Source organism: Antechinus flavipes, chromosome 2 (genome assembly GCF_016432865.1).
Source record: "Antechinus flavipes isolate AdamAnt ecotype Samford, QLD, Australia chromosome 2, AdamAnt_v2, whole genome shotgun sequence".
Classification (NCBI taxonomy): domain Eukaryota; kingdom Metazoa; phylum Chordata; class Mammalia; order Dasyuromorphia; family Dasyuridae; genus Antechinus; species Antechinus flavipes.
In genome coordinates, this window is record NC_067399.1 from 453,699,748 (window position 1) to 453,726,637 (window position 26,890).

Sequence of the window (26,890 nt, forward strand, 5' to 3'; positions counted from 1 at the left end):
TCTATATATTTTTCAAAATCAGAACTTCACTGAGCTATAAAGGCTCTGTTACTGTCTCTTGCTATCTTACAACTCCCTTATCTTGTCCACAGGCTGTAGTAAATAACAGGGATCCCACCCTGTCCCTTGCTGCCAAATCAACCCCATTCCTTCTTCTCTGACTCACCCGGGAAAACCCCAGTCTTTGCACAGGTGTGCTTGGACTTGGGGATGTGCCTGCCCTTAGCTCAGAAAAAGCTCTGTGGATGTAACTCAGCCCAGCTGGGGCAGATCCAGGTTTCTGGGAATTATGTGAAAGCCCATGGAGATTTCCATGACCTGAGGTTTGTCTTTCAAGCCAGTGGAGATTCCACAGGAAAGCTTTGATGGTCTTGGTCTGACCTTGAGGGATCTATGTGCTGTGTACTAGTGATCAAGGCTGATGTCACCATGTGCATTGCAGACAGGTTGCAAAGTGATAAAGAAGGTGGGTAGCCCCTTCACGGTCAGCATTTGTGTTGGACATCAGGATGGGGCTGGACTTTCTGCCTGTAAACCAGAAGCTGCTGACCCCATCTCCCTGCCCAAAACCTGGGACCACCTCAGCTCCCCAGAGAGGCAGCTGGGGAGCTCGGACCCAGGCACTTCTCACAGAACTAAGGGATGACAATCGACTGAATCTGACAAGGTCTGTGGAACCTATGCTAGCTCAACAGGAAGGAGGGACCCCCCAGCACCCCAACATTCACACACCTGCTGCTTGTTTGCTATGTGCCTATGTGTTTGTGAGGTGTAACCTAAGACTATGCAATGAGTTCAGTGCTGTCTGCCCTGGGGTGGGAATAGGACCAAGAGAGCTTCCTCATTCTTGCAGCCACCTATTCCAGGTTCAAAGCAGGTGCATCAGTGATCTTGCAGGCCCCACACTTCAACTGGAGCCTCCTGTTCTGACTATGCAAAGGACATTGAGAGACCTGGAAGGGGGTGCCCCACTTTCCAAGAAGATGAGAAGATTGGGGCTCCAATGGCTCCTTTCCTTGCCCCCACCCCGGGGACTGTTGGGTTTATTAAGTCCTCCCATTCTTACTTCCCATGCTATAAACTTTTAGGTGTCACTCTGCGTTGAACCCTAGAAGGACAAGAGGCTTCTGGTCTACTGAGTGACCTAAAAGAAGGTTCATCCCAACATAGACAGTGAGCTGAGCAATACCCCTCACCCCGACTCTTCTCCATAACTCAGGATCTTCTTTCCTGCTCCTACCCCCCAAACTTCTTCTAGGGCCCTTGGATCCTGAGTTTATTGCCTGCAGTGGCAGATTCTGTCTTAGGAGCTGGGCTTGGCTCTAGCAGGATCAACATCTCCCCCATTATCATAGTCCAGCTCTAGGAGGCTGCTCTGGGTCTCATCTCTCCTTACCCAAACCCTCTGAGTTAGAACATCTTGATATGTATCTGTGATTGGTTGCTTTGCTTGCAAAGATCTAGGGCCTCAAGAGTGGAATTTAAGAGAATGTCTCCTAAGGGGATAACTTAGCTCTTCACCAGAATGCTCTTGTCTCCTACCTCATGCCCTGGCATCTCATCATATTGGTCAGAGGGTATGGATTAGCTTTCTCTGCAACAACTCCCTGGCTCCCTTTCCATCTGTCTGCTCAGGGAAGAAAGTCAGAGCTATGGGAGACCAGAATTCCTGGAAGGTAAACTGAGGCCACATCTAAAGGTTACAGCAATTTTTGAGGGGGGAGTGGGAATTTTTTTGGGGGAGGAAGATGGACGGTGATAAGAAGCAAGATCGTAAGAAGTAGGAGGTCTCTCTCGTCTCATCTTTCTCTCTGGTCTTTCGTTCAAGTGGTTGGAACTGCAGCTGAACCAAGCAGTTCTGTATTAAAGCATGAAAGCCACACCCCAGTGTCCTGCTCTCTATATTGCGCCTTTGCAGGAGGGGAGGAGGGAGGGAGAAAGACTCTAGACCTGCTTTAGTGTACTAAAGAGGGAATCAAAGAAGGATGAACAAGAAAGAACACTGAATTTGAAGTTGGAATATTGGGGCTAGAATCTCAATGATGCTATTTGTAACTCATGTAACTTTGGACAAATTCATTCCCTTCATATAAGACTTTACTCATCAGACATATAAGGGGCTTGGTATAAAGTATGTTTCATGGCTTAGCCCTCTGAAACTTAAATACCTTTTAAAAATCTGATTCAGAGACACAGGATGAAAGCCTTCCCCATGGAGAGCAGTTTTCTGCAAACGCTAGCACTATCCAAAAAAGAAACAAGTGGCTGTGGTAACTCTGTGGCAAAATTAACAGAAGTGGAGAGATTAAAAACATTAGTTTAAAAAGTGGTTATTTCCATGGATATTCAGCACAGTATGCACCATACACTGTGCTCAGAAATGAGGACTCAAATACAGTGTGTTCTAATGGAGAAAGAAGGCATTTGGGAAAATCGTGGCTAGGGAAGACTCTTGGTTTAGGAAGTCACAGGGATGAAAAATGGAGCCAAAGAGAAAGATTGACTCATTCTTTCTGGGATTATTCCCAAAGCTACAGATGGAAAGCTATAGGAGTGGGGAAGTTAGAAAGCTGCAGAGCATGGTGGTGGGTCTAGGCTGATATTGGAAAACCCTCATCCACTATGAGCCTCTCAAAACAACTGTTTCATCACCTGTTCTCTGGGAATGAGATTCATCACTGAAGATCATCTAAATTTTGCTGCTTTTTTAAGTGGTGTTTTTATGAACCATCCTGGAATCTATTTACAGAATCCTTTTTGCTCATCACATTGGGGTGCACTTTATTTATAATCAATCAATCAAACACAGTACACAGTGCCTGGCATGTAATAGGTGCTTAATAAATGTTTATTGATTGTTCATCATCAGGGACTCACTTAATAATTTTTTTTGTTCTACTGCAAAGATAGTAAAGAGCTAAGAGAGGGAACCAAGTTATGCTTATTCCTTTCCTTTTGAGGGTCAACTCTTCAGTTGCTATTTCAATAATGACAACCAATTATTTCTCCCTAGATCCTCTGCTCAACATCAAGACTTACCCCCAATAAGATCAACCTTCTTGAGAATATTAAAATCAACTGCTATAAAATGCTGAAGTGACAAGTAAAAGGGGGTGGGGTGACAGAACTGAGTAGCCTGTTACATTAATTCCCTTGAACCATAATCTACTTGGTTTCATCACAACAATTATAAATTTGATGCTAAGTAATGAGGGGTTGGATTACATTACTTCTGAGATTCCTTTTGCTCTCCCTCTGCTTTGATCTTTATCTCCTGAAATGCTGCTTCACCAGATTGTTTTTGCAAAAACAATGTGAAACAGTTTGCGTTCACCCCCATTCCTTCTCTTCTTGATACCTGAAGGCTCCAGGAAACCATTTGAGCATTAATATTTGCCAGAATTCATTCTTCCAGGCATACAAACATTTTGTTATGGTCTGGCTCCAGGTTCCATTTCTTTCCATTCTTTTCTTAACCCTTTGACATACAGAGGTCCTTCCAGGACCCTTTCTTCTCACCCTGCAGCAGGGCAAAGAGCTCCCTCTCAGCCAGGTAGAAGAAAAATAAATCAGAATATGGGATGCTGCTCTTTCCCACCCCTTCCCCTGAAATGGCAGAAATGGCCCCCTGAAAGGGTTAAGGAGGCGTGAACTGTGGCCTTTTCCACCTTTTGAAATGTCAGAGGGTTCCCCGTGGAAGGACAGGAAGCTGCAGGCTGTCTAGGTCCTTGGCTTCAGATGTCAGGGATAGAATGATCCATGGAAGTATGCAACAGGGTCGAAGAAAGCCTGGGAACAATGAAAGATAGTAGGGATTGGCAAAAAGCTTTCCTCAGAGAACCTCTCATGATATGAATACAATTCTGCATTTACTTTACATATTTCTGAAGCTTTTATGTAACATTTCCTCCCCGCCCTCTCTGGGAGAGGGACAGGGAGTGATGGGATAACCTCCCATCCCTTGGGCTTCCAGATTGGACACACACGTTTTCACTATGACATCACAGAAATCCTACATTTTCTTCTTGTGATAACAAACAGCCATGGAATATCAGAGTTAGAAAGGACCTTTATGGACCATTGACTTAAACCTCCTTATCTTAGAGGAAACCCAAGGCTAAAATAAACAACTAGTAAGTGGCGCATCTGGAACTCAAACCTATGTCTTCTCATTCCCAAACCAGGGAGCTCCTCCTGTTCCACCAAGTTACCTCTCTCCATCTAGCCCTTCTTCCTCCTCAATAAAGACAGCCTTCACTGTTACCTTACCACCTCGCTTTAACCTGGGGAGCAAGAGAGTTCAGTAAAAAACAAGCCCTGTTGGAGGAGATAGGAAACCTGGGTTCATGTTCCATCTCTGCCCCCAACTTTGCAGATGGTCTTCAAGAAGTTATTCCCCAAAGCCCTGTATTCTGAAGGTCCTTTCCAACCCTGGCATTTGTTTGGATGCTGGAGGAGTCTGCATAGCTGTTGGGCAGGGGTGAAGAAGGAGGGTAGAATAAAGAGGTCTCTCCTTACTTTTTAATCATGTGCTCATAAATCACTGTGGGGATGATGGTGAGGGTGATCACATTTCCAGCTGTGGCCAGGATTTCCGTAGTCTCTTTGTCCTGGAGCCAAAAGGAAGAGGAGAAGAAAATGACCAATTAAAAATGTGACATTAGTTAGGATGCTGGTAGGGGCAGGTAGGTAGCACGGTGGATAGAGCACTGGGCTTAGAATCAGGAAGTGAATTCAAATCTGGACTCATACATTGATCTTATCACTTATTCCTGTTTGCCTCAGTTTCCTCATCTGTAAATGACAAACCACATCAGTATTTATGCCAAGAAAACTCAAAATGGGGTCACAAAGAGTTGGGAGGAGCTAAAATGACTAACCAACAAAAAAATAAAGGTTAAACATTTTTAACTCATTCCAATGAAATTTATTTAGCAGCTACCATACATAATACTCCACACTCAGCCTCTAACCATGCTGCTGAGTCCATTGTTAGAGTAAAATAAAGATCTACAAGATACAGTAGGGACATACAAAACATGACTACATTGATTGTAACTGATCTCAGGTCGTGTAGTACATAGGAGGTCAGTGGCCACTACTTTCAGAAAGGCAACCTCCAACTCCCAGGCCTTCTACAGAGCCTGAAAAGTTTTGTAAGGATAATATTTCCTTGCCTATCTGTCCCTCTCTCTCCCAAATGTAGAGAAGAAACCGAAGTAAATGAAGACTTTGTACTTCTGAGTCACATACAGCTAATTAGAATGATTAGGGCTCACATGAACTTATCTCGGCTTTATCCAGCAGACTAGTACCAATTTGAAGTGGGGAGTGGGGAAAGTGTGGACAGAGAGGAAGGCATTGAGAAAATGAGTGCATCTTAGCTCTTGCAATTCAAAAAAAGCAGTTATTCTGACATTAGTGTGGGTCAAACATTGGAGTAAGTACTGGGGGAGATAACAAAATTTAGAATATCCATAGTCCTGGAACTCATCATTTATTGGAGAGAAAAGGAGAAAAGAACCACAAATAAAAACCCTGTTCTGTCAAAAGGAAAAGACCCCCATTGGCTTAAACAAATCCTACCAACCTTGCTTGCTCAGTTTCATGGGTTTTATTTACAGGAAAGTTCCCTCAGGTCCAACTCAAGTCTTAACTCAAAACCTATTTATTTTTGTTTTATAACTAATTCTAACAAGCTTGGATATCTAGTTTCCCAGACTACAACACATAAGAAGCAGCCAATAAAATGAGAAGAGATGGAGAAAAATGCTGTTTGCTATAGGCAAAGATACACTGTCTATAAGAAGTGATAGTCTGACAATGAAGGAGACAGGGAAAAATATGAAAACACAGACTCAAAAATTCAAGAAATCTAGTAGCTGGAGGCAAGTGAGTGCAGAGGCAAAGAAGTCTGCATATCTCAGTAATCCCCTAGAACTCCTGAGTCATAGGCCAGCCTTTTGCTTATAATAACCACTCTGAGCCTCCAGGAAAAAATGAAGGTTAAATGTTTTTAACTCATTTCAAAGAAATTTATTTAGAACCTACATAAGACTCTGCACTCAGTCTTGAATGGTGACTAAGTGTGAATAGGACAGAAGAATATTTAAGAAAGAGAAACAGTGTGATATGTGGTGCTTCTCTGGATAAAATATAAGCTCCTATGAGAAGGGATATTTTTGTTTTATCTTTAAGTCAGCACAATTTGGTGCTTAACAGATTGGTTGATTGAAAGATTGGTACAGTGGCAAGACTTCTGGCCTGGAAATCAGGAGACCCTCAGTTCCAGTTCCAGCTTCACTAATAATCCACTCTGTTTAACTTTGGGTAAATTACTTCCATTTCCAGGCCTCCATTTTTCTCTACTGTAAAACAGTATTATTGGCACAGCTTACCTCTCAGGGCTGTGAGTAAGGCACCCTGAATACCGTAAGGGGCTTGACTTGACTCCAAGAACTTTCCCAGTCCTAATTTTCCCTGGTTCTAATATGTCAAGTTGTCTTCAGGCCCTGAGATTCTAAGATATTTTGGGCTCCATTCACACGGTTGGCTTCACACACTAGCTCAAGGTCATTTACAATCCAGTCTGAGCCTGACTTTCTAGGCCAGGAGCCTCAAATGAACGTTCTGTCACCCTGCTGAAAGTCCTAGAATGGGTGAAGGGATGTTCAGCCTAAAGTTAGGCAAGCCCAAGGTTATGATATTCTTAGTTACAAGCAGCCCTAGTCAGTCACTGTGCTGTTCTACCAGGAACAAAATGCCTGTTTCAGAGCCCCTGCAGTGTGAATCTAGCTTTGCTTTGAATTATTGTTTATTGGAATTCTTTTTTTCAAGATAAAACATTAATAAGAAGAAAGGAAGGAAGGAAGGAAGGAAGGAAGGAAGGAAGGAAGGAAGGAAGGAAGGAAGGAAGGAAGGAAGGAAGGAAGAAAGGAAGGAAGGGAAGAAGGGAGGAAGGAAGGAAGGAAGAAGGAAGGAAGGAAGGAAGGGAGGAAAGAAGGAAGAGAGGGAGGGAGGAAGGAAGGAAGGAAGGAAGGAAGGAAGGAAGGAAGGAAGGAAGGAAGGAGGGAGGGAGGGAGGAAGGGAGGGAGGGAGGGAGGAAGAAAAGTGAGAGGGAAGGAGGAAGTGAGGCAGTGAAGAAAAGAAAGAGGAAGTAAGAGAAGGAAGGAAGGAGGGAGGGAGGGAGGGAGGGAGGGAGGAAAAGGAGGAGAAGAAAGAAGACAAGGAAGAAGTGGAGAAGAAAAGAGAAAGAGGAGAAGAAATAATTTATTCTATTCCAGAGTGATTCATGATGGAAATGTTTGTGTTATATAAAGCCAGAAGGTGTCAGGAACACATGAGGCCCAGAAGGCAGAGTTCTCTGCAGTCACAAAAGTGAGAACAATACAGACTCTCTCATATTCCCAAAGTACTTTCTGGTTAGAGAGAGCTTTCACATTCACTCTCTCATCTGCATCTTACTACAGTCTTGTGGAGGAGACATGGTAGGAGTTACCATTCCCATCCTGTGCGTTCCTCACTGTATTGGTGTGTTTTGTTTTAACATGGCATACATATACAGATTACTCCAATTTCTTCTTATTCTAAGATTTCTATTGTAACAAAGTAAATCAGTAGCTTCCTTTGAAAGGACATGCAACATTTCACATCTGTAGCATTGCTCCTTCCCAAATGCTTTTAATGAACAGAGAGCTGTTTCCTCTTCCTATCCCTCATCCTATTAGAAAAAAAGAGAAAAAAACAAAGCAGATTTCTTTTAACAAATATGCACAATCAAGCAAAACAAATCCCTTCACTATCTGCATGTGTGTGCGTGCACCACACACATATGTGCACAGGTGTGCATGTAAAATTCTGTACCCTAAATTCACCACCTCTCTGTAATGGATAAACATGTTTCATCATGGGTACTCTGGAATCATGGGTGGTCATGGTATTGTTTAATCATCATTCTTACCGCTTTCAAAGTTGTTTTAACAGTGTTTTGTCACTGTAAATAATTCTCCTGATTGTGCTCAATTCATTCTTCATTAGTTTATAAAAGTCCTCAAAACTATTTATAATATTGATGTTATATAGTATAAACTGTTCTCTGGTTCTGTACCCTTCACCCTGCATCACTCCATTCATACAGATCATTCCATGTCTTTTGGAAATCATCTGTTTCCTATTAGTACATAATAATATTCCATCACATTCACAGACCGCAACTATTCGGGCATTCTGGAATCGTTTAACATCCTTTTAATTTCCAGGGTTGTTGGGTTTTTTTGTTTGTTTGTTTTGTTTTTTTGATACTACAAAAACTGCTGCTATAAATACTCAAAAGAGAGCAAAGAAAGAGGGAAAGGACCTTTATGTACATTCTCATTTTACAAACGAGGAAACAAAAGTCTAGAAAAGGGAGTTACTTGTCCAAGTTCACACAACCTATAAATGGCAGACAGACTGGAGCCCAGTGAGAGCCTAGCCAGGGAATGTTTTTCCTTGATAGCTCCAGGGAGAAGGCCCCCGGCTTACCTTCAGCCCAATGACATTCTGCCCATTCACCTCACAGATATAGTGGTTAGTGAGGAGCCCGTTTTGGGCCGCAGAGCTGCCTTTGACAATGGACACAATTTTCCCCTTCTTCATCACAAATCCCACAAAGCCGCTGCTGTCTTTGTGCAGGGTGACGGTCCGCTGGAAAGGCCTGGAGGGAAGAGAGCAGTGAGACAAAGGGCGTCGGGGACAGCAAAGAGCAGCTGCTGGGCTCGGGGACCCTGCGAGGCTCACCTGTCCCTCACAACCATGACGATCTTCTCAGCTGAGGCTTTCTTTACCACCTTGTGGGCCTTGTCTGCACTCCAGCCCGCGCAGTCTCTCCCATCAATTTGCAGGATCTGGTCCCCAAAGCGCAGGCCCACGAGGGAGGCTGGAGTATTGGCCTGAACCAACTGGACAAACAGGCCCTGCGGGAGCAAGATCCACTTGACAGTCAGGACTGGGATCCCGCCCAACCCCAGATATCTCTTAAACTGGCTCAGGGGTCAGGGCTTGTCCCTCATAGATTTAGAGATGGAAGGGGCCTAACCCAGCCTCCTTCTATCTGACGGATACGCATAGAAGGTCGCACAGGTCCCCAGTGCAGAGAAGAATCTGAACCTAACTTGTTTCTATTTCAGGATGTGGCAAAAAGCAAAATCCCTGGAATGTCTGTTGGGTCAGATAGGATAGAGTACCTTTTCTCCTCCACTTATGGCCTCCCTCAGCACACACCTACATCCATCCCTGTGGGTCTTTCTCTGCTTTGATCCCATGATCAGGATGGCCTCAAATGCAATCCTAGCAAATGGAATCCTAGCGTGGACAGCCAAGGAATGGGAGAAATGTCATGGTGGCCCAGGACACAGAAAATTTCAGTTCAAGGCTCTACCACTTCGCTTCTTCTTTGAGACCTCAATTTTTCCATATGTAAAATGGGAACAAAAAAAAAAATTCTCCATCTTCCTCCCTCAGAAAATTATTACAAACCTCAAATGAGATAATATGATTAAAGAACTTTGTAGCCACAAAATAATACAAATGTATCTATAATGATTAACATTTAGCTGGCACCTACTATGTGCCAGGTGCTGTGCTTTTAAGCACTTTACAAATATTATCTCATTTGATCCTCACAACATCCCTGGGAATTAGATACTATTTATTATCCCCATTTTAGAGATGAGGAAGCAAGACAGACAAAGGTTAAAGCACCAGCCCACTCATACAGTTAGTGACTAACTGAAGCTACATTTGAAGCTAGGTCTTCCTGACTCTACAGCCAACCCACTGCCCAAACATCTGTACATAGGTCACTCCCCCATATATCAAATTAATCTCCAAAAATTACAACTCACACATGCGTATACATTAATCTTGTATTAATCTTGAACAAGAGCCTATTATAATTTTGAACAAAGTTCCCAGATCCCTATCAGCAGCCGCAAAGCAACCCCCAGAGATTTCTAGTTCAGACACTATTCACCACAAGAACCACATGGATAAGACTCATATTTGAAAATTGGTTTTGAATTCCATCGCCACTTGTGGACCAAATGACCTTGAGCAAAAGATTTCGCCACATCTTTACAGTGTGTGTGCATGCATATGTGTGCATGTTGTGTGTACGTGTGTGTATGCACCCTAGAGACCCTCTGAGAATCCTTCCCAATCAGATTCCCGGATCCTTCCCAATCAGATTCCGGATTCTTCCCAATCAGATTCCCGGATCCTTCCCAATCAGATTCCCGGATCCTTCCCAATCAGATTCTCAGATTCTTCCCAATCAGATTCCCAGATTCTTCCCAATCAGATTCCTGGATCCTTCCCAATCAGATTCCCGGATCCTTCCCAATCAGATTCCCAAATCCTTTCCAATCAGATTCCCAGATTCTTCCCAATCAAATTCTCGGATTCTTCCCAATCAGATTCCTGGATTCTAGGAAAGTGAGGGAAGCTCAGGGATAACCTCGGAAGAAGGGCAGGAATCTCCAGGGACCCTTATACCCCTTAGAGAAACATCCTTTCATCCTTTGCTCTTTCCCATCTCCCACAGTGACAGGGAGGCAGATGAGCCCCGCTTCCCAATACCTTATCAATGGCTTGCAGCCGTAGCCCAGTCTTCCCCTTCTCGTCCTTGCACAGGTGGATCTCTCGCACGCCGGGTCTGATCTCAGCTCTGCGAGCGCCCACGTTATTTCCGGTCACTGGGGCTACCATCTGACCTTGTACAGTGGGAGTGACCACTTGCTGTAAGGATTGGTCAAATTACCGGTGTCAGTGTCAATCCCTAGGAGGGACTCTTTTCTACTTGCTCACTGTAGCATGGCAGGGATAGAAAGTGGGGAATAAACGGGGGTTGAAAGCAGAGAAGATTCCCTTTCTGGGTAAGATAGGGAACTGAAGTCTCTAGGGACTCTCCCAATTGGTGGCCCCACTCAAAATCAAAACATGGAAGAGAGGAGAAAGCATAAATTCCTCTGGATGACCACTAGAGGGCAAAATAGTCCCACATATCCAAGAAACCCTGGCCAAGGTGGACATGGGGAGAGCAGGCCACAAGGCAGGATAGAAGGAGAGAAATGGCAGGATTACAGGGACCTTAAAGGTCTGAGTCCAACCCCATAATTTCACAGGTGAGGAAACCAAGGAATAGAGAGGGAGGAGAGGCGATCCGCCCATAGTTAATGTCTGAGGAGAATCAAGTTTGTCCAAGAGACTGAGGAACCTAACAGAGAAATTTGCGGAGGAAACATCTCTGCATCAGTCGCTAGTCTATGGAGTTCACTGGTCTGAGGTCTCCGCGGTCTAGTGGTGATTCCCTTGGAGACAAAATCAAGTCCAGGCTTTTCTCAAAGCTAAATCCAAAGCTAAAGTTCTCCAAAACCAATGAACCTTTGCGTCTGGCCAGCATTCAGGAGTAGGAAGGATGCTGTCCTCTGAGACTGGCCAGTCTAAGGGTCTGAATCTTGGAAGGAGTAAGTCCAGTTTTCAGAAGATGGAGATTAGGGTCCAAAGAAATTCAAAGTCATATCAAATGAAGAAATGTCAAATAAAGTAGAAATATTTTAATTCTAAAAAAAAGACCTGGAGGGACTGTGACCATAACTATCTGAAGGACCATCTTGGAGAAGAAGGATGAAGACATGTTTGGACTGGACAGTATCAAGAACTGGAATCAACTGGCAGGCAAATTTATAGGAAGGCAGAATTCAGTTCAATATGACACAAGGAAGTGCTTACTGGGGGCAGCTAAGTGGCACAATGGTTAAGGCACCAGTTCTGAAGTCAGAAGGACCTGAGTTCAAATCTGATCTCAGATACTTAACACTTCCTGGCTGTGTGACCCTGGGCAAGTCACTTAACCCCAACTGCCTCAGCAAAAAAAAAAAAAGAAAGAAAATGCTTACTGAAACTCAGGTATTTTAAAGAAGAATGGGCCGCTATAGGAGACAGTGATTTCCATCACTAGAGATTTTTCAACAGAAACTAAACCACCACCCCTTTTCAAGGTTACTAAAGCAAGGATCCCTGCTTTCAAATCCAGTTTTAACTGTTTCTGAGGTCTCTTGAAATTCTAGGATTCTGCGGACCAAAGCTGTATTATTAGACTTCTGAGGTTGCTTTATACCAGGATATTCCTTTGGCCCCTACTTATCCTCATTTGAATTTTCTCTAGATGATATTGAGCTAGAACTAGTCTAGGTTCCAGAGGTCAAAGGGGACCCTTCCTCCCAGAATAAGCATTGTCAAAAGGACAGCAGCATCAGAAACGCTAAAAACAAGAAGGAAGGAAAGAGTTTGATAGCCAAAAAAAGCAGAAGCCCCTTTAAGCCCAGAGCGGGAACTGAAGCATCAGGGAGGGACAGAGGGAGCACTTCCATACTCTGTGCTTAGCTGAAATAATCCACACAGACATAGGTACCCACATTGTCACTTGCTGGAGTCAGGGACAAGTTCTGTTGGACTTCTTGACTTGAGAGAGAGAGGCCCATGTAACTTCCTAATTCAGCCAAATTTGGGTACAAAGCTAGGAGGGAAATAGAAGAGTACAAAAAAACATGATTTATACACACAAACACACATAACTGTCCCTGGTGCCTTAAGGCCAACAAGAGTATTTATATATTAAGGAAGATGTGTGTGTATACTTATATGTAATTATATTTATATGAAGGAAATTTTATATATACACATATATAATTAAATTTATATGAAAGAATAGTTATATATTTATGTATACTATTTTTATTATATTAAGCTTAATTTATCATATATTTTATACATGTTTTATAACTTAAATTATATTGATAGATGTTTATAGATAGATCTATAGATCAACAAATATAAAATGAGCTCAAGGCTGAGAGTCAGGAATCCTAAGTTCCAAGCTAGCTTCTGCTAGTTGATTTCTTAATGACTTGAGCAAATTATTTTTCTCCAAGTCTCAGTTTCTTCATCTGTGAAATGAATATATTGGACTTAAGTTTTTAACCTAAAGTCTGTAAACTTTTTATTTTAAATATTCTGGTAATTGGATGTCATTATAATTAGCTTCCTTTATAATCTTAAAAATTTTATACATTTAAGAACATTATTCTGAGAAGAGATTCATAATCTTCTAGACTTCCAAAAAGAGTCCATGATAAAAAAAAAAAAAAGTTAAGAACTCCTGCTATCTCTAAGACCCTAGCTCTGACATAGCATGTTCCAAGTAACTCTCAGCTCTGATATTCCATATTCTGAGTTCTCTCCCAGTTATGACACTCCATGTTCCAAGGTTTCTCCCAGCTTTAACATTCTACATTCTGTCAATTCTTCAGAAGAAATCAATGGAACATAGTACGGGAATGGATCCAGCTACAAGATCTCAAATGAGTATGTTATATAGTACTGTGAATAGACTTTGGACAATATCTCTGTGCTCCCAACAAACTGAGAAGTAGAAGGGCCAAAGCCAGAGAGAACTAAGATCCCAGGAATGAATAAATGCATGCAAAAGCACTTAAGTGCTTCCATAAACATTATGTTTCTGTGAATAATTCTGTTATAAATTTGTCACCTAAAAGGGGTGAGGTACTTATAACTTGGAACCACAAATCTACCCTTTGCTTTTTACCACTCCTCAGATGAGCATGCATTTACCCCCTCCCAATTATATACTTGTCCTTCCAAAAGCTGATCAGGAATATTTGCAATCAAAGGTACTCCCCTTCTCCCTCTCCAGAATGAGCCAACATTTTGGAACTTACCAGGTTGTGAGGATGAGGTTTCCTGGGCTGGGAGGGTCAACATCTTGGGAATCACAGAAGCCTGAGCCTGTAAGAGACCATAAACATCAATAAGAAACTCAGCTCTCATGCTCCTGGGTTCCTTCATATGAAAGAGTCAAAGAAAGCTCCAAGTTGGGGTTCCTTGAATTCTTGAAAAATTCCTACCCAGTCCAGAACCAATGGAGAATGATAGGATAAAGAAGACCCTAGGAGGCAGCCCTAAAACTGATCTAAGGATTTCTAAAAGCTATGAGTAGGTGGCATATGTCTCATTCTAAATTAGTAAAAGGTAACAAATAAACTAAACAAGTCCAAGGAAAGAAAAGTAATCAGAACAGAGAAGAAATTAAAAACCATCTCATGTGAGAATCAGTTGAAAGAGTTTAGAATGGGGTGCATAACTTAGAGACACTTAGAGGATTTGGGCAGTTGTCCTAAAAGATTTGAAGGATTGTCAGTGAGGAAGATAGATTGGACTTTTTCTTCTTGGCTTTGGAGAACAGAACTCAAACTAGTGGGAGAAGAGAAGAAGTTAGAGAGAGGCAGGTTTCAGTTAAATATATAGAACTCAGTAGTAATAAGAACTAACCAACAATGGAATGAATAAGCTGTCTCAAAAAGACATTTTCAAGAACATTTATTATTAGTTATATACTGTTTTTATAAGATATATTAATATATGTAATATATTTATTATTATATACTATTTATATATACTATATATTTACTATGTATACTATAATATATTTATATTTATTATATACTATATACTATTTATATACCTTTAAGGTTTAAAAAAAATTTACATTTTATATCATTTGATTCTTAGAATGATCCATCTAAGAAGATGCTGTTAAAATCCCATTTTGCATACTGAGAGTCAGAAAGGTAAAGTGATTTGTCCAAGATCATACAACTAATGTATGAGTTGGCTGAGGCAGGATTTAAGCTCAGGGCTTTCTGATTCCTACTATAATATCCCTAGTGTCACCTTGCTCCCTCAGAAGTTGAATGGCTCCTTGCTGAGAGATGTTGCAAAGGGGATTCCTATATCAAATATCCACTGAAGGTTTCTTTCAGCTCTAACATTCTCAGATTCCATGATCTACTTAGAAGGCATAAAGAGGCAATGATATAGTAGGAAGAGTACTGACTTCAGAGCCAGAAAACCTGGATTTCCATTCCAACTCTGCTACTTATTTCCTGTGTGAATATAAGAAAATCACTTCCTTCCTTTGAACCTCAATTTCCTCAGCCTATAAAATTAAGACCAAAGATCATCTGCTTTAAAGCTCAAATTCCTATGAATCTAAGTTTTAAAATGCCTCCTAAAAATGGGGTTTGGGGATCCACTCTTCACCCAATGACATATGACAGTAGAAGAAGAGGTTTGATAATTAAGAGTAAGGCCAGGCAATGTGATCCATGGCTGTAATCCCTAGTAATGGGGAGGCTGAGCTTGCTGGATCACTTGTGTTTGGGAACTGGGAAATTCTGAGGGGAGGGAGCTGCATAAGGAAGGGCAAACTGGTCCGTGTCAATTGATCAATAAGTATTTATTAAGTACCTACTATATGCCAGATACTATGTTAAGCAGTGAATAGAAACAGAGCAGGTCAAAGTTTCCATTCGATAAATAGCAATGCTTTGTAAGTCTTTAAGTGCAGTATAAATGTTAACCATTAGCTATTGGTGAGATTGGGCCCATAAGTAGTCCCTGAAATTCCCAGCACCCACCCAGCCCTGGAATCTGGGATTCCCTTGTGCTCCTGGGACTTCTTCAGCTTCCTCCCCATACCTCATCCTTTTTTCATTCCTCCTATGCTCTGCCTGAGGCAGGTGGCTGGTTTTGTTGCTACCATGGACAGTGTCTGATAACCTCACTAAGAACCAGACCCATCCCAGAACAACCTGTTCCAGGGCAAAGGCAACCCTGAGAAACATTACCTGATAGACTTTGTCCACCTTCAGATCTTCTAGGGATGGGTATAAGACAGACATGGTGGTGTCCAATGAGTTACCTATGGAACAAAAACAAATACAACATACTATGAGATAGAATCAAAGAGAAAAGATGAGACTACAGAGGCTCTGCAGCCATTGTGGCAACCAATAGGGGGATCACTGGATACAGACGGGATCTGGTTGCTATTTTATAGTCCCTTGGCAATGGTTTAGCGGGTTAAGTTCATAAAGAGATTAATTTTGTAATATATGTCTATTTTGAAGTATCAAGTAAGATACTTCAGATACCATATAGGATACCTAAAAATAAATTATCTTGAAATGAGGATGGATCTGGAATTCAAATCCAAGTTGGGCAAGTCATTTAGCCTATAATTGCCTTACTTTCCTCATCTGTAAAATGGAGATAATAATGACACGGCTGTGTCAAAATAAGAATAAAATGAGATAATATTTATTAAGTGCTTTGCAAAACTTAAAGCTATGACTAAAAATAAAGTTAGCTACTGTTGAATAAAGGATACTGGGAAAAGGATCTATCTTCAAGATCTTAAGGGCTGTCTGTTATTAGGAAGAGACACGACTTCAGAGGGTCACTGATTTAGAGTCAGAAGCAAATTTAAAATGTAAGCCAATCCAACCCTCTGATATTACAGATGAGAAACTGAAATCCAGAAAGATTTAGTGATTTGCCCAGAGTCACACTTAGATGTATTACATGCATAGATAATGACTAACAGCTCCAGAATTTGAATTTAAATTGTCTGACTACCAATCTGGAGTTTTTTATCCTGTTCCAAGTTCCTGAACCAACTTTGTGAGCAGAACAAGAAGTGTTAGGCAGACACAAAAGACCTTATTTTTGGAACAGTTGTTGAACTTTATAAAGGAACTTTGGGTCATGGATGGATTGGATGGACCTCTGAACCACTAGTTTCTGCACTTTTCCATCCATTTCTTGAGATGTATTATTTTCTTTTTTTTTAATTTATTCACATTTATTTTTAGAATTCACTTTTTAACATTTTGAACTCCAAACTGAGATGTACTATTTTTAATAGTTACATCTCCCAATAATATTTATTTTTTAAAATAGTATTTTATTTTTATTAACTCTACTAGAAGTAGAGTTACATGCCAAAACCAGTGATCTCATAAAAGATGGCCTCTACTGGGGATTTTAGATGAGAGAACAAGCTCTTACATTTTATATTTTTCTGGAATTTCCTAATATACGCTAAATGTACCATTAGGCAGAATACCATGACTATGTAACCCTGGGTAAGACATTTAATCTCTATATGTCTCAAGTCCTCATCTGTAAAATGGGGGGACACACTAGAGAAGGAAATGGCAAACCACTCTAGTATCTTTTCTAAGAAAATCACATGGACAAAGTCCACAGGTTTACATAGACTGAACATCTTAACAACAATGAACATAAAGACAATACCAAGATAACTGGACTCAGTGATCAGTGGAGACAAAGTGTATTTGCATCCTAAAACTAAATGTGAAACAGAGATCTCTGAGGTCTCAAACAAAACTGAAAATCTGTTACTGGCTGTGTGAAAACCCAATTGCCTCAAAAAAAAAAAAAAAAAAAAAAAAAGCATGTATCAGTCCAGTTGCTTCTCCAGGCTGCCTATGGAATTTAAGATCTGTTTGGTTTAGTTTTTCCCAGTTTTTCAACAAACATTGAAATTAGAATCATAGAAAAATGTCTGGATTTGGAAACAGAAGCCCTGAGTTTGAATGCTCTACCTGCTCCTCATTTCCTATATGACTTTAACCAATATATTTCATCTCTGTGTCTCAAAAAACTGGGGAAAGGGGAAGAAGTTGTACTAGGCTGCTGAGGTCTCTTCAAACCCTAAACTTGCAATCTCATTATAGTAGAGAATGACAGTGGATCCAATTCACTTTAGAATATGAAATAGCAGATTTGATCTTAGAAACAATATGTAGAAGAGGAAGTAAGTCCAGAGGGAGGAAGTTCCATATCAGGCAGTGAGAATCCGGTTTTCCCTAGTCTCCTGTTCAATATTCCTTCTGTCACACTGCTTTTCTTATTCTCCCTTAATCCTAGACGCATATCAATTAACACAAAAATATTATAACTTTATTCTGAAATAAAAACATTCATCCTACCTCTAGGTGGCAGCCAGGAATAGTTAGGTAACAGTGGATTCCTATCTTCTGGTCTTCAATAAGAAAAATCCCAGTTTAAATATGTCTTCAGATGCTGGCTAGCTGTATGACAAAGTTACTTATCCTCTCTTTCCTCATCTATACAATGGGTCTAATAAAAGTACCAATCTCTCAGAGTTGTCATGAGAACAAATTGAGATAATTGTAAAACACTAAGAATAGAGTAAGAGTTATGTAAATGCTGGTTGTTATTATTATTATTATTAAGTGAGATAATGATTGTAAAGTACTTATAACAGTCCCTGTCACATAGCAAGGACTAACATGTTAGTTATTACAATTATTATTATTAATTTAAATATTTGTAAAGTGCTTAATAAATGTTTATTTCCTTTCTTCCTTTCTATGGATGAAAAAAAAAATTCACTACCAGTTGATCCAGCTTGATCCTTTAAGGAATTCTAAAATTCTAGTCCTTCTGTTAATATTATTGAATATCAGACATTGGTCAGATCTTTCCCTAAGCAGCCACAACTGTTGCTGTCACATGAGGCATATGGAACATAACCCAAAGTGGGCTGGATCTGGAGTTGTGAGCACTCTGCAAGCCATTGTCCCTTGGGTTACCCAGAAAATCAAAGGGAAAAACAAAACCCAAAGTCTGCTTTCTTCTATGAAAACATGAATGATTGGTTCATTCTCTCACATTCAATGAAACCAATGCTCTGAAGATGATGAAACATTTAGAGACCAAAAGATAAGCGGCTAGACAGGTGGTACCTTTGATTTTCCAAAGGGCAGACAGGGCAATAGTTATAGTTTAAGCTGGCTGCTCCTTTCTGAGTGTCAAAGGTGAGAAGACGGGAAAGACCAAAATTCTGCTTCTTGTTAAACTCTCTGAAAATCCTAGAAAAATAGATTGGGAAGAGAGCGTAGATTCCCTCTAGTATCCAGGCCAAAATATTGTTTTATCTACCCAAGTCAGTTCTTCTATACTATTGTTTCCCCCACTTCTAATCAATCAGGCCCCTACTATCCTCTCTGTACTACAGAACTTAGTCCCAGCATCTAGACTATCCAACACACTGTAAGGATTTAATAGGCAGCTAAGGATGCAGTGGGTAGCGCCCTGAGCCTGGAATCAAAGAGACATCTTCCTCAGTTCAGACCTGGCCTGAGACACTTACTAGCTGTGTGATCTTGGGCAAGTCACTCAGCTCTTTCTGCCTCAGTTTCTTCTATAAAATGAAATGGAGAAGGAAATAGAAAATCATTCTGGTATCTTCCAAGAAAGCCCCAAATGGGGACACGAAGAGTTGGACATGTCTGAAAATGCCTGGATTTTTCCTTAAAATGATAAGTAGTATCTATCCAAAGCCCAGCAAGCATTGTATGCAATGGGGATGAGCTAGAAGCATTCCCCATAAGATCGGGATGAAAGAAGGCTGCCCATTATTAACATTAATGTTAAATATTGAAATAGAAATGTTAGCTTTAGCAATAAGGGAAGAAAAAAATTGAAGGAATTAGAAGAGCAATGAGGAAACAAAACTATCATTCTTTGCAGATGATGGTATATTTAGAAATCTTAGAGCATCAATTAAAAAACTGCTAGAAACAATTAAAATTTTAGCAAAGTTGGAGGATATAAAATAAATCCATGTAAATCATTGGCATTTCTATATGATATCAACAAATTCCAGCAGCAGGAGATAGAAAGAGAAATCTCTTATAAAATAATTATAGATAATATAAAATATTTAAGAAGCTTATATTCTGAGATAGAGGGGTATGAAAAGAAATATTTGTCAATACATAAAAATCAAATATATACAAAGTAATATACAATTACTTAGAGAGAAAACGCAGGAGCTGGTAGTCAAGTTGTGCTCTGATTGAATCTAGGTAGCATCTATATAGGGAAGAGCGAGCAGGCCATTTTGACCAGAACAGAGGATACATAGAAGGAAAGCAGGAAGGAAGAAAGGAAGGCAGGAAATAGGAAAGAAATGAGGAAGAAAAGAAGGAATAAATCCCCTGAGCTCAAGGCTTAACTCTCTGACCACTTCACACTTTTCAGATTGGTTAAGATGACAGGAAAAGATGATAAATACTGGAAGAGATGTGGGAAAACTGGGACACTGATGCATTGTTAGTAGAGTTGTGGAATGATCCAGCCATTCTGGAGAGTAATTTAGAACTATGCCCAAAGAGCTATAAAACTATGCATATTCTTTGATTCAGCAGTCTCACTTCTATGTCTCTATCCCAAAGAAACCAAAAAAGAAGGGAAAGAACCCACATATGCAAAAATGTGTGCAATAGCTCTTTATATGATGACAAAGAATTGGATAAAGAATAGATGTCCACCATTTGGGGAATGGCTGAATAAGTTATGGTATATGAAAGTAATACCCTTCCACTCCCAGCCACATCTAGTAAGACAACCAAGACTCAGGACTATTTTCTTTGCCTAAGAAGACAATCACATTGGACTCAGGAGTCCCCTCTCTAAAGGAGCTCCCAGGTTCTGCACTTATTGAATAGTTTCCTGTTAGTTTGGTTATTGATAATGTCAGTAATGCTGAACCAGCCCTGCATTCTTGGTATAAATCCCACTTGGTCACAGAGTATTATCTAGAATATAAGTTTCTTGAGAGTAGGGAGTAACTTCATTTTTTATGTCTTTGTATCTCTATTACTTAGCATATGGTCTAGCACGAAATAGATTCTTAATGCTAATTAGTTATATTAAAGTAAATTGAATGATAACTCTGGCTTCTAGTATTTTAAAGGGCTTCATGAGGAAGAGGGAATAGATATCCTTCTTGTCCAGAAGGCATGTTCTATAATAAATGATGAATCAGGCTGATTTTAGAAAAAGACCTGGAAAGATTTACATGAACTGATGCTGAGCAAAACAAGCAAAACCAAAAACATTATACACAATAATAACAAGATTGTACAATGATCAACTATGACAGACTTGGCTCTTCTCAGTGGTTCAGTGATTCAAAGCAATCCCAATACGTTTTGGATGAAAAATGCCATCCACATCCAGAAAAAAAAAAAAAAAAGAATTTTTAAGCAAGGTACTTAACTTCCTTGTGCCTCAGTTTCCTCATTTGCAAAATTAGATTCAGACTAGATAGCTTCTACTGCCCTTTCCAGCTCTCAAGTATAAGCTCTATAACTAAGACAAAGTTAAGTGGGGACTGTCTCTTCCCCAGTCTGGGACAGTAGTCTCTTTTATTACTGACTAAGAGTAAGTTGGATTTTTTTGGCTGCCTTATGGCACAATGTTGACAGATTGCTTGGTACTTTCCCAGTAAAGCCTTCCTTGACACACCCAGGCTATACTGTTTTCTTCTTCCTATTTTCTTATAGCACAGTCTGAATCTCCTTTTTATCCTCCACAGACCTGAGCTATGTAAATGGAATCCCAATCCAGTCCTTACTTGTGTCAGTCATATTGCCCATTAAGATAGAAAGTATGCTCCTTGAGAGTAGAGAGGGGATCTTTTAGGGTTTTGTTTCCCAAATTCTATTAAGGAATCTTGAAAGGTACAGTGATTTACCCAGTCTAGACCTGTCTCTCCTGAACTTGCAACTTCTGAGAGAGAGAGAGAGAAAGAGACAGAGACAGACACAGAAACTGATAGTCAGAAAGACAAAGACAGGGAAAGTGTCAGAGACAGAGACAGAGAAAGAGATAGTCAGACACAGAGACAGAGAGAAACAGAGACAGAGAAGAAAGATAGAATCAGAGACAGAGAAACAGAAAGAAAGTCAGAGAGACAGAGACAGACACAAAGAGACAGAGACAGACAGAGATAGAAAAGAGAAAGAGACATTGAGAGGTAGACACAAAGAGACAGAGAAGAGACAGAGAAACAGAGAAGAGACAGAGACAGAGAGATGGGAATTAGGAATGGGGGGAGGGAGGGCAGAAGAAGAGGGGAAAGGGGGCTTCGGAGTCACCCTCCCAGCAAGAGGTACAGGAGTTAGAGGAGTGATGGGGGCTAAGAGAGAGTCCTTATTTGTAAGACAGGTTATCCTACAAAGTGGGCCTCAGAATAGCCTTAAGGCCTTGCTGAGGTATGAAGGCCTTAAAAGCAGAGATCACAGAGGCCTGGGGTCAGGAAAGATAAGACTAGTCTATCCTAGGAAGGAGAGATTCCCAAAGAGATTCTTCTTCTCTGTGGAAGATGATCACGGGACCAGTGGGGGACTGATCATTCCAAGTACCACCTACTCCATTCCCCAGCCCAGCCCAGTTTAGAAAGTGAGCAGGAAAGCTGAAAAGGCTGCATAAAATGCTGAGGGAGCCTAGCTCCCCTCTTCAGAATCCCCTCTCTCACGGCCATCTGAACACACACTTTGGCCACTCCTCCGGGACTTCCGTGCCTCCAAACTGAAGGATGTTGGATGAAAGGGTTATAGTAAGAGAAGCAAAGGTTAGCATCCTTCAGTAATGCATTCAGGGACACAGACCATCTTAAAGAAGCTGGAATCAAATTCCCTTTGGCACACACTTTTAAGATTCCTTCCTACCCCTAATCTCTTTGATACCCTTTCCCGCCTACCCCCCAGCCCTACCTAGTAAGACAAGGAGGACTCAGTTGTCCTAGTTCCTCTGCCCAGGAAGACAATGGCATTGGGCTCAGAAGTTTCCTCCCTAAACAAGCCCCCAGTTTCTGCACTTCTTGAATAGACTGTCTGTATGCACAGGAAACAATCTAGCCACTGTCTGTCTGTTCAACCTTGGGCCAGGATTTCCCCACTCTGAATTTCCTCTTCCAGGAAAAAGAGGGAGTTAGACTAGATGGTCCCTTCAAACACTGACAGTTCAAGTGATAAGGCCTCTTCTGCCTTTGATGCTCCGTTCTGAGATCTAACATTTGGTCTGAGAGACCTAATTCTGCTCCTTCCAGCTTTGACTCCCTATGAGCCAATGGAACTCAGGAATTCATTCTTCAGCGTTTTAAGGGCTAGAAGCCGGGCACATTTACAGAGTGCCTGCTCTGTGCAGATTCAGCTGGGATACCAAAAATAAAGGGCTGGTGTAGATGCAGGTTGTCCGAGAGGGGAGGGGCCTTAGTAAGCATCTAGTCCGCCCCAGCCATTTTACCGAGAAGGAAATTGAGGTCTAAAGGGAAATAATTTGTCCAAAGTCACCCTACAAGTTGACTCCTGTCTGCCAGTCCAGAGCTCTCACTACCACACCCTATATGAGCACTTGCTAATGCAAGGCACTTCCTGGAGATAACCAAGCTACTGGGTCCTTTGAGGTTAAGTAAAACCAAGGAATTCAATATACACTAGCTGCTTTGAATACCATTCAGGGGCTGGGAGAGGTGGGAGCACTCAGAGAGATTGGAGCTGGGAAGAAATGCTGATATGATTAGAAAAAAAAAATTCCTTTCAAGAGTCTCCATGGTGCATTCCTGAACTGTGGGAGCTAGAAGGGCCTTCTGAGATCTTCTAATTCAGAAGTCTAAAGTAGGCAGGATCTTGCTCATAATAAAAGTCACAGCAGAGATTCTAATGTCCTTGGAACTCAAAATTCCAAAATCCCTTAAATATAAAGGATACTTGCAGATTGGGTCTTCCAACTCAGTGATTCCCAAACTTATTTTCAGTGCCCCTTTATACTACTAAAAATTATTAAGAATCTCTCCAAAGAGTTTTTTATGTGTTATATTTATAGATATTTACCATATTAGAAATAAAAACTAATTTTGAAGCTGTAGAGCTTCTGAAAGGATTTCAGAAACTCCCAGGATTCTATGGGCTACACTTTGAGAACCACTGCTCTAACCAACTTCTAACTCATTTCTAACCCACTTTTAACCTATTTCCAACCCATTATTCACCTCCTATTCCCCCTCTCCCCCAAATCTCTATCCAGTCTATTGCTACTGTCTGTCCATCTTATTGTCTTAGTATTTCTCTTGTATCCTCCTTTCTCTCAGCCCACCTGGGACAGACCCTCCTCACCTCACAGCTGGACTACTGAAGTAGGCTTATGGTTGATTCCCTTGCACAGATATTACTCAGCTTTTTCTCAACTCAAAGTGATCTTCCCAATTACAAGTCTAGCCAGGTTACCCTCCTACTCAATAACCTCCCCCATTACTTCTATGATCAACTGTAAGATTCTCTTTGGTGCTCAAAACCTGTCATAATTTATCTCATTTCCCCCAACCTTTCCAGTCATTTTAATGCCTAACACCTCTCCTTCCCACATACTCTGAGATCCAATAATGCTGGCTTCCTTCTTGCTCTTGAAACCAGAAGTTTCACCTCCCTGTTGACACAGTATAGTCATGTCATGTCTCTACGTGACCCCATTTGGGATTTTCTTGGCAAAGTGGTTTGCCATTTCCTCCTCCAGCTCATTTTGTAGATGAGAAAACTAAGGTAAACAGTTAAGTAATTTGCCCAGGCTTTCACCACTTGTAAGTGTCTGAGGTCACATTTGAAGCTGCTTTTCATCTCCCATCGTGACCCTTCTTGGGCTTTTCTTGGCAAAATGGCTTGCCAATTCCTTCTCTAGTCCATTTTGTGGATGAGAAAACTGAGGTAAACAGTTATATGACTTACTCAGGTTCTTATATCTAGTAAGTGTCTGAGGTCAGTTTTGAAGCTGCCTTTCATTTCCCTACTCTGGGCATTTTTACTGGCTACGGTGTGAGTTATGGAAGGGGGACAGAAGATGTCAAAAAGGAATCTAATTAATTGGAGATTTATAGGAGAAGTTGAGACTAGGTTATCTGTCTATTCATCAGCATCCCTGAAAGCATACAGAACTTTCAACAGGAAAAAGAGAGACAGAGAGACATGGATAGAGAGACACAAAAAGACAAAGAGTGAGAGAGATATATTCTTAGAGAGGAAAACTGGTTTCTCAAAATAAAATGAGATTTGAAAAGAAAAGGGGAAAACAGAATTCACCTTGGTCTATTTATTAGCATCCTGGCTAAAATGGCAAATATATATCTCCAAAAAAGCCCATAACTACATATCGTATGAGGGTGTGGAAAGTCAGGAGCCCTGGATTCCAGTCCTTACGATGTCACTAATTCTGAGTGACCTTTCTTTTTTCTGGACCTCAGTATCATAGTCTGTAAAATGAGGGGAGATGGGTTACATGAGTACATGAGTGTCTAGCTTCGAATTTAGGGGAATCTTTTTTTTTTCCCCAACTGAACTAGAGCCTTCCCACTGAGAGGGAGAAATGTCAGAGATAAAAGTGAGCAGCAGAAAACAGCCTGCTTTAGGGTTTTGTGGAGAGTGGGGGAGAGTGGAGGTGGAAGAGGCTGTGGATTATAAGCAGTTCTGGCAGAGAGAGGAACCCATTAGAGGAAATTAGAGTCTCAACAGGGCAGTGAAGGCCATTTGGAAAGAAAGGTTTGGCTCCACCCATCCCTTTGCTTCAAATGGGGATACTGGCCCCAAGGTCTTCAATTTAAAGTATCTTTTTCTGGAGTTAGAACACAGCCTGGGAAAAATGACTCTATCAGTGTCCACTCTCACAGTGTTATCAATATTTAATCCCCATGATTCATTTCATCCTGGCGCTGGGGACCGGTTGGCTGGAGTTCAAAGCTCCTTTACTGACATTACCTCCGGAAGCCTCAAGGCAACGTCTCCCTATTTCCAACCCTGCGGGAGGGAAGGAAAGAAGGCATATTGAACTCAGTGTGTGGCAGGAGGAGGGGGAGGTAAGAAGAAAAAAGCAATAGGTCAAAGGAAAATCGAAAAGCACCAGAGCGCAGCTCAGTATCCTTTAGGAGTGTGAGCACCTTAGGGAAACCTCAGTATTAGAGAGGGTGAGGGGAAAGAGCAAAAAGAAGGGGCTAAGGGGAAAGGAGGAAGGGGTAGGAAAGATTAAAGGGAGGGAGAGCAAAAGGAAGTGGAGAGGAGAGCAAAAGGAAGAGAAGAAGGGGAAGTTAAAGAGGGAAGAGAGGGAGCAGAAGGAAATGGGGGAGGAAAAAACGGCAAGAGGAATGGGGAATGTCAAGAATAAAAGGAGTGGGAGAGGAGGAGGTAAAGAGGAGTAAGGGAAGGGAAGTGCATGAAAAGAGGAAGGAGTAGGAGGGAGAACAAGAGAAAAATAGGAATGGAGAGGGAGAACAGAAAGAAAAGAGCAGAAGAGGGAAGGGAAAAGGGGTGAGGTGAGGAAGAAAAGAAAAAAGAAATGGAGAATAAGCAAGGAAAGAATGGAAATGAGTGAGAAAAGAGGGGAAGAGAAGAAGCAAGGGAAGTTGGATAAAAGGGGGAAGGGACGAGAAAAGAAAAGAATTGAGCCCAAGAAGGGTTATGGGAGAAGGGAAAAAAGGAGAAGGTTCTTCAACAACCAAGTCACACTTCTAGTTAAAGTTAAGAATCTTGCTGGAGAAGGTAGAGGTGGGGGTCTTTAATGACCACAGCTTTTCATAAGGGAACTTACCTGAAGAGTTGAGCCTGGAACTGATCTACTCCTCACCTGTCCTGCTCCTGAAAAGGTCTGTCCTCTTCTCAGGAAGTCTCTATGCTTTATTTTTCCAGCTGAAGTTCCTCTTGGCTGCTTTCCAGAAGTTGGGAGGCATTGGCTGGCTTACCCACAGCTGATTTATGCCCAGCCCTGGGGAGGGGCCTTGGGTTGCCACAGGTAAAGACTAGTTGTCAAATCACTTTCTGAATGACGTTTCAATTTTAACTCTAAGATAAAACCGCTCTCGGAATACAGGTTAGGCAAAGAGAGCTGGGATTGCTTTAAGTTCTGTGGTCTTGGGCAAGACACAGTTTCTGTTTCTCAATTTATCTGTAATATGAATAAAATGGAATAAAAGATCTTTAAGGTTCTTCCCAGTTCTAATTATTTGTTCTCTTTTTGATTTTGAGATCTCATCTTTTCAAAGAGTTCAGGATTTACCAATTGGAATTTGGTCAATAAAGACCCCTCTCTTTCTTTCCCCTTCTTGATTCTG

The 26,890-nt window shown here is 41.2% G+C and overlaps 1 protein-coding gene across 2 annotated transcripts; it reads right to left on the reverse strand.

Annotated features, from left to right (window-relative positions):
• Nucleotides 1-2,820: 2,820 nt before the first annotated feature.
• On the reverse strand, nucleotides 2,821-26,636 carry SDCBP2 (syndecan binding protein 2). 2 transcript variants are annotated; one of them, XM_051979502.1, is made up of 9 exons: nucleotides 26,371-26,636; nucleotides 15,747-15,820; nucleotides 13,779-13,845; nucleotides 12,456-12,556; nucleotides 10,618-10,776; nucleotides 8,779-8,954; nucleotides 8,524-8,695; nucleotides 4,519-4,610; nucleotides 2,821-3,789 (listed from the first exon to the last, which is right to left on the reverse strand). In XM_051979502.1, exons 2-9 carry the CDS (start codon nucleotides 15,798-15,800, stop codon nucleotides 3,735-3,737), a joined length of 876 nt encoding a protein of 291 aa, XP_051835462.1. In that variant the 5' UTR covers nucleotides 15,801-15,820; nucleotides 26,371-26,636; the 3' UTR covers nucleotides 2,821-3,734. The 2 variants fall into 2 exon arrangements, with proteins under 2 accessions (XP_051835462.1, XP_051835463.1); XM_051979503.1 differs by lacking the exon at nucleotides 26,371-26,636 and adding an exon at nucleotides 18,696-18,718.
• Nucleotides 26,637-26,890: the final 254 nt, after the last annotated feature.